Source organism: Mesitornis unicolor, unplaced genomic scaffold (genome assembly GCF_000695765.1).
Source record: "Mesitornis unicolor isolate BGI_N332 unplaced genomic scaffold, ASM69576v1 scaffold25090, whole genome shotgun sequence".
NCBI lineage: Eukaryota > Metazoa > Chordata > Aves > Mesitornithiformes > Mesitornithidae > Mesitornis > Mesitornis unicolor.
In genome coordinates, this window is record NW_010160633.1 from 1 (window position 1) to 8,109 (window position 8,109).

The 8,109-nt window shown below is 41.8% G+C and overlaps 1 protein-coding gene across 2 annotated transcripts; it reads left to right on the forward strand.

Moving 5' to 3' along the window:
• Nucleotides 1-764: 764 nt before the first annotated feature.
• Nucleotides 765-4,772, forward strand: RPL21 (ribosomal protein L21). Of its 2 annotated transcripts, XR_728177.1 has the most exons (6): nt 765-852; nt 1,468-1,529; nt 2,601-2,713; nt 3,659-3,809; nt 4,085-4,208; nt 4,642-4,716. XR_728177.1 is itself a non-coding variant. In XM_010190560.1 (5 exons), the coding sequence occupies exons 1-5, from the start codon at nt 789-791 to the stop codon at nt 4,729-4,731; spliced, it is 480 nt and encodes a 159-aa protein (XP_010188862.1). In that variant the 5' UTR covers nt 765-788; the 3' UTR covers nt 4,732-4,772. The 2 variants fall into 2 exon arrangements, 1 of the variants encoding a protein (XP_010188862.1); XM_010190560.1 differs by lacking the exon at nt 4,085-4,208 and having other exon boundaries at nt 4,642-4,772.
• The last annotated feature ends 3,337 nt before the right edge of the window (nt 4,773-8,109 follow it).

Below are 8,109 nucleotides of genomic sequence, written 5' to 3' on the forward strand. Positions count from 1 at the left end.
GGCCGAGTCAGCCCCGCGGCCGCCGCCGGATGTTGGAGCTGGGGAGCGACCTGGCGCAGCTTCCCGGGGTAGGCCCTAGAGGTGAGCGCCGCCGAGTGCGGTGGGACTCGGGCTTCGCTGACGTGCATGACGGCCCTGTCGGTCTGCGGAGTGTGTATACGTGGTGTCAGGTGTGATAGGGGCCGATAAATCCGATAGTGGAGATCTTGTCTTTGGGATGCCTGAAGAGGGGAGGCTGAGGGAACTGGGCTTCCTCGGCCTGGGTTAGAGGGGTCGTTGAGGGGCACCTGACATCGCTGTTACCAGAAGGTGGATCCTGGTACTTGACAGGGGCGTGTGGCAGGATAGGATACGGCTGGGGTTGGTTTAAGTGAAAAGAAATAGAGTGGATATAAAGAAAACGTTTTCCATCATGAGAATACCCAGGCCTCCAACAGGCTTCCCAAGGGAGGCTGTGCAGTATTCTCCCTTCATACTTGAAGGGTTTCAAGACCGGACTAGACAAAGCTCTGAGCAGCCTGCTTTAAGCAGGAGGCTGAGCCTAGGTGACTTGCTAGCATCCATTCTAATCTGAGTTACTCTGGTATCCTCTAAATACCATTTTCTGTGAATGCCTAAACTAATAACACTATTTGAATTGACCCCAGAATTTGGAAATGATCTCATTCTGAATAGGTTTAAAGACTTGATTTCTCTGAAATGTCTAAAAATGCCATCAGTCAAATTTTTAGTGAATGAATTTGTAGTTTTAAATAATATGCGTTCCATTTTTACAGTAATCGGCCAAAATGACGAACACAAAAAAGAGGAGGGGAACACGTTATATGTTCTCAAGGCCATTTCGCAAGCATGGTGAGTATACTGTGTAGTGAGAGCAGTGTTAAATTACTGATCTTTTGACTGTCCACAGTTTCTAAGTAGCATTTGTAAGACAGTGGCTTGTATCAAAGGATAGCTGTCAACTTGGCCTAAAAACTGTGGAACAGTGTGCAAGTAAACTCTTGGTTCTTACAGCTTATGTATTGGTGTTCTGATTGCTTCACGGTAGTAACAGTGCTAATTATATCGGTGCTTGAAAATTAGTTTGAAGGTGAAGTGAAGAAAATATTTCAAGTTAATTAAAATGTACAGTTTGTTGACTTGTAGCAATGAACAGTGATAATGGCTGTGTTCACAATGAAGCAGTAAATAGTTGTAATGCCTTTTCATCTTCTTCATTAGAAACAAGATTAAAGTTTTAATTTTTCCTTAGTTGGATTTTTTTAAATTGTGAGCGTGTGATGTAATTACAGCTGGGAAAAAAAAGATGGCATTATTTCTCAGTTTTATGTTTTTGAAATGGATTAATTTTGAGGTATTTTTAAGAAAACTTAATAAAATGCGTGATTTGTGTCCCCCACCCCATTTTGCGTGTGCATGTGTGAAATCGTGAACTTCATGAGTATCAAAATTTGTATCTCTTAACAGGAGTTGTCCCTCTGGCTACCTATATGCGCATCTACAAGAAGGGTGATATAGTTGATATCAAGGTACTTTCTATAGTGCTATGTAATTAAAAACAAAAGCAGTCTAATCCTTTGCAGTCTCCTGTTTCTTGAGGTACTCTTTTTTTTTTTGTTACTTGGGTCATGTGTGTCAATGCAAGTACCCAGTGCTCACTTTTGAAGCAATAATGGAATTATAATGGTACTGGACCAGTAGTGACATTTCAGTGTCACATGCTGGTTTAGGTGGATTTTTTTATTTGTGTGTATAGATGTGTATTTTTTATATATATATGTATTTGGCTATGCTTTGCTACTGGATGTTTGGCTGAAAAAAGTGAAAGATCTAATATTCAGGTTGCTGTACGATGCTTACCAGCACTACTGTTGTAGGAACCCTGGCTGTCAATTTGGTAGGTGTTCTGTCCTGCCTGATTTGCATCTGCTGCTCTGAAGAGCCATAGTTTATGATGGTGCAGTTGATAGTTATGTCTGTGTCTCCGTATCACTGTAGTACTTATTTAAAGTAAGTGTGTACAGGGACGGTGATTGTGAAGCCACATTAAAACTAGAAACCAAGAAATAAATGTAAGGGTACATCATAGATATTAATACAGGGGAAAAAAGTAAAGCAGCATTTCACATCACTTTAAAGAACTTCTTGTTTAAAACCAACTGTACTTTCAAAATGAGTCTGTAGTTTAGTTTTATTTGAAGTGCAGAGTTTTTGTAACAGTCACACAGAAGATGATACATAATTTGCTTGTTTGTCATTTGACTCTTGGAGAACTGCACTGTACAGAATTAACACATCTTGACACACTGGAGCTTGATGATGATTGTCTTCTGTGATTGCTTGCTGAAAGCAAAGTGATCAGTCATTTCACCGACGCTGAAAGCAACCAGAATTGTCATAGTGGAATTTGGTAGTCTTCAGATATAAAATGCATGGTTATAAATTCTAATGAATGAATAAAATAGAAGTATTTTAAAATCAATCGTAAATAATTTGAAGTGTGTATTTTAAATAGCTTTTGAGAGAAAAGTTCTTGATGTTATTTTGGTTCTCCCCCCAACTTAAAGTTTACACATTATTCTTGTTTTACCTCTTAACAGGGTATGGGCACTGTTCAAAAAGGTATGCCCCACAAGTGTTACCATGGCAAGACTGGAAGGGTATATAATGTTACTCAACACGCTGTGGGTATTATCGTTAACAAGCAGGTTAAGTAAGTAATCAAATTCCATGTATTGAAACTTTGTTTTCGGGAAAGTTGATCTGTCATTGCACCCTCCTTTCACTTTGCCAGTTAGACAGTTATTGTCTTAATTGGTCATTCAAGGTGGGTAAAGCATATATCCTTTTTATAACCCAAGCAAATGATGCTCATTTGACTTGGATCCTGTCTGAGGAAACAGTTTTTATTTTCCTGAGCAGCGCTTAAAGTGTGACATTACACTGATCTCTTCTGCCTGGTATCCAGTGACAGGATGCGTGGGAATTGTTCAGAGCTGCACAGGAGGAGGTTTAGACTGGACATTAGGAAGCATTTTTTTACCAAGAGGGTGGTCAGTCGCTGGAACAGGCTTCCTAGAGAGCTGGTCATTGCCCCAAGCTCATTGGTGTTTGAGGCATTTGGACAATGCCCTTAATAACATGCTTTTAACTTTTGATCAGTCCTGGAGTGGTCAGGCAGTTGAAACTGATGATTGTTGTAGATCCCTTCCAGCTGAAATAGTCTCCTGTTCTACCTACTAGGGATTTTCAGCTGACTTTCACATTGGTACTGAAGGCCTTTTTAAATACTAATTTGTAGTTGTATCCAGCTGGATTTTTGTAGTTTAGTCAGAAAAGGACAAGTTGTTTTTTTTTTCCAGGAGCTGGACTGGAGTACAGTGGTAGTAAAATTCTTTGTTTGAGTGCTACAGGGTTAAAATTGTGTTCTCCACAATTTTGAACTTAAATTGTCAGCACATTGTTATATATGAATAAGCTTTCAGTTATATAAGTTATATCTGATTTGCATCTGCAGCAGTGTACTTGGAGTGATTGCCTTTAAAGAAAAATAATCTCTAATTTAGCTTATGGAGTTACTCATGTAAGGGGCTGTAGAACTGGCTTTGAAGTAGCCTTTTTCAAGTGCAGTAGAATAAAAACTGATCTCCTTTCTCAGGGGCAAGATCCTTGCCAAGAGAATTAACGTGCGTATTGAGCATATTAAACATTCCAAGAGCAGAGATAGCTTTCTGCAGCGTGTGAAGGAGAATGAAAAGAAGAAAAAGGAAGCAAAAGAAAAAGGCATTTGGGTTCAGCTGAAACGTCAGGTAATATTTTTGTTGTAGTTGACACATTGTTGATTCAGTTAACCAAAAAAAGCCCCAGGTAGAACCAAACCAGTTTAATTAAATAGTTTTCTTTGAAAACAACAGTGTTATGCTCTAAACAGCTCTTTCTGTCTGTCTTTGAAAAATAACTATAAAAACCCTACCCCACATGAATGAAGTTGCTTAGAGCATTCTGAAAAATCCAGGTCTCTGGCAGATTGTGTTGCAGACGTCTGATACCACCACCCTTGCTTGTGTTTGCAGTCTTTCTGCAGGAGGTTACTTGGGGTTTTTTAAGAGGAGAATGGCAGCATCAGTGTGTCTGCATCTGAACTGTCTGATATGTTTAGTGCCTGAACAGAACTGCACTGTTCCTGGGTAGAAAGTGTATCCCTGGCTGTGAGCAAGGGGGGCACAGATGCTTCCTGTTCTGTTATTGTCTCCAGCACAAGCTCTGCCTGATTTCTAGGGTCAGTGTTATCTTTGGCTTAGTTTAATTTCGCAGCAATAGTTTCTGTTGCAGCCTTCTTAAGAAAAGAGTTAATAACTAGACTTTTGAGGAGAGATAATGACTGTTGCTTCTGAAACTGCAAAGTACATCACTTTATGTTAATTTGGATTAGGAAGTTGCAGAGGGTGAAGTGTAGTTTGTTTTCATTCTAGCAGATCACTTTCTTACTGCTATTCTTTGACTTAAATTTAAAAAATACTAGGAATGATATAATTCCTGTAATGTTTCTGTAATAAGGTGTTAAATAGTTGTCAAAATTAATTTTGTGTAAGGTTGCTTTTGAGTTTTGTTGCCATGAGTTTTCTTTTTTTCTGTTTACAGCCTGCTCCACCAAGAGAAGCACACTTTGTGAGAACAAATGGCAAGGATCCAGAGCTGCTGGAGCCAATTCCCTATGAATTCATGGCATAATGCACTCTTCGAAAAATAAAAAAAACTGATTTTGGACAAGTTTGTGTGATTGTGGCTGATTCCTTTGTGTTTTTGGAACAGATGCTTTAGAAAACTTTCATTGAAGTTTGTTTATCTAACTTGCCTTACATAGTGCTTGGTCATTTAAATCATCTGCAGCTTTTGCTGATGAGTTTAGCCATAAATCCTGGGGACACTGAAATTTTGCTAATGCTTAGCGATGATCATGCGGTAATATGAGAGGACGTGGAATATTTCGCTAACAACCAAAGAGCATGTACCAAGAATTCTACAGTGTCACTTGAAGGTTTAGGGTTTGCGGTTTTTTGTGGGAAAAGGGATAATAGGCTTCAGATTTCATTGATAAAAGCTTTTGGCTAAGAGGCCTTAGATTACCAAAGAAAATTTGTGGAAACAGTTTTTGAAAGCAACCTCTTGAGAAATGGCTGTGGGTGGATTTTGGGGTTTAACCATTGTGACCTGTAAAAGAAGGATTTTTAGAACATCCTGAGGCCAATAAGCATTCTTATGAAATAGTAGTAGTTTAGAAACAAGGCTTTAATTCCATCAGCCTTCATAATTTGATTTCTATCTTTTTAATTGTCTGGCATAGCTGAACACTTGCATTGTGTATGCTTATCACATGTCTGTTGAATCTACATATCTTACCTGGATGTTCTAATGCAGTCCTCTCATCTGTTGATACTTAAAGACAACCAGTGCTACCTGCCCAGGGTTTCTTGGATGGAAGAATGTCTGTAGCTGACTATTTACTAATCAATGCTGGATTTTTGAGCTTTGAGACAGGGTGAAGCTTACTAGAGAAACTGTTGAAGGCAACTTGCTTAGTTAGCTTAAAACGTGCATAAACTCAAGCTGGCCTGCAGTATAGGTATGGCTAAATTGTGTTTTATCTTTTAAGTGTTACATAAGGCATTGCTTACCTACCTTAAGTAAGTGGTATAAAAATAATTTCTACATGTAGAGAGTAAAATACTAGAGAAGGTAGTGACCTCAAGCAATTTATGGGTATTGACTGTTGGCCTGGTATTTAAGGGTGTCAGGCTTTAGGCACTGGAGGCTCCAAGTCCCAGGGGGAAGGTGCTGCATTTGAAGTTCTGTCCAAGCTCCCATCTCAGAAGATGGAGGAAGGGGTCATAGTTGGAATGACTGGAAATACCTTGAAGAAGGTGGACCCATCAACAGATTGATGCATGGTATCATGTTTGAAAACAGGACACATTAACTAAGGTTTAACCTATCTTGGATTTATAGATGCTATCTTTTAGTTGTTTTCAGTGCTGTGGTGGTTTTCCTGGTAATCTCAGATTTGCAAAAGCACAGCTTGGATACTTACAGATCTTGGTAACTGCTATTGAAGTTCGCTTCCCATGTGTTCAGCTGCTGTGTTTTTGCACAGTTCTGACAAGAGGGGGAGAACTGTGAATTGGGAAAAGTTGTTGAACTGCCTGCTAGGACATTATCAGTCACGGAGCTAGTGTCTAAATTGAAATGCATCAAAATCAAGAGATAGAAGAAAACAGTTTTAGGCCTATGCAGAACTTGCAGAAGATTAGGGAGAAAAAGGGTGTGATTTTGGCAGTTCAGCCTCTCTGCCCCTCTGGGCAGAGGAGGCACATTTCCCCGTGGTGTCTGGAGTTGCAAATTCCTCTTCAAGTCACTATAGAAGTCGTTTCACACACCAGACCTGTAATCTGTAACCAGTTCTCTGCACTCCTGTTCTGAGGCTGTGCCTAGCAAGCAAAGCCTTGCAGTGAGCGTGCCAGCTCCATACTGTGACAGCTGGGTTGTTTCATTCCAAAGTACTTTGAATTGTGGAGAACTGTTGTGAAATCTGCAGAGCCATAGGTTTCCCATACAATTGGACATACCTTGAGCTAGCAGAATTTGGGAATCCCTGGTTTAAAAGCCAGTTTTGCAGAAGTCCAGTATTGTATGCTACCTGTCATCTAGTACCCTTCTGGCGCGGAGGCTTCATTATACCTGAGCTGGTGGACAGGCTGTCCCTGTGCACCACACGGAGAGTGAAGTGCTTATGGATAAGCACAAACTGTCACACTTCAGTGTAGTGCTTTGTCTCCCTTCCACAGAGCCTAACTGGGAGGTGGGGGCTGAGCCGTCGTCTCCTAACAAGGTTTTACTGCCTCGAACATTTGCAGCTAGTTCCTTGCCAAAGGCCCTGCCAAGATGTCCTCTCTTCTCTTAGAGAAGCAAGGAAGCCTTCTCCTGAGCTGTCAGCTTCATCTTTTTTAGCATATCAGTAATGCCCAGGTCTGAGATTTCCTGAGGGCTGCATAGGCAGTGTTAGTGCTAATACTGTGTGTGGCCAGCAAGGGCCAGTGAAAGGGCAAGGAGGAGGAATCATGCCCCCCACGCGAAGGGACTGTGCAGGCTGAGACCCTCACAAGGGATGTGCAGGCACCTCCAGCCCCATTGCTGCAGGGAGCCAAGTAAGCAACTCGCATGACAGTGTACAAACAAACGTTTTTTAAATCTTCCCCTTGTGTGTATCAGATGGGGGAAACAGCCTTGATGCTCACTCCCTTGCCCTTCTCGGACTCGGCATGTTCGTGGCCCTCATGGTCAAAAGGATGGCTGACATCCCACACCCAGATGCTGTGCTGGAGTGTCCTGCCTGGTCCAGAGGATGCTAAGAGCTGTGCCTATACCTGCCAGACAAAGGGACCCTCCCAGTCCCAGGACACACTCCCCTTGTCCTTGCAGAGACTGTGAGGTGCCATGGGTTCCTGTAGTTCAGGGTGTGATGGAAAGACTGGGCTTATTGTCTGGGTTGCACCTCATGACTCTGGGGCTTGGGTAGTGTCTCCCACAGTGCAGTGGCACCCTACTTCTGCAGATGTTCTCCTTGCATAGAAAGTGTGTACCGGCTGTCCCTGCAGGGCTGTGGATGGTGGTATGGAAATCAAAGATTATGAGCTTTTCATGTCCATGCATCTAGCTCAGTGGAGGTACTACCAAGATCTGTGTAAGAACCAAGTTGTAGTTGCTGGGACTTACACAGTCATAACCGTACTTGCTCAAGCAGTGGGTAGGGACATTGCTCCCATCAGCAGCACCCATACAGCTCAGGAACTCAGAAAAATACAAAGCTCTTGTTGAGGTTGCTGATTTCATTGTCCATGCCCACTCTGAACTGTTTAGTCATTGGCCATCAGGCATTGGGGAGTATAAGGAACAGCTGTAGTCTTGAACATGGGCTTGTGCTCCTGCAAGTTCACAGGAGAGTGGTGAAGCCATGCCAGCTCACAGCAAAGCCAGCTCTACCACATGCTGGCTCCTCCACATGGAGAAACTTTGTGCTTGCTGCTTGTTGTCTCATATGTTCTTGCTGATCTT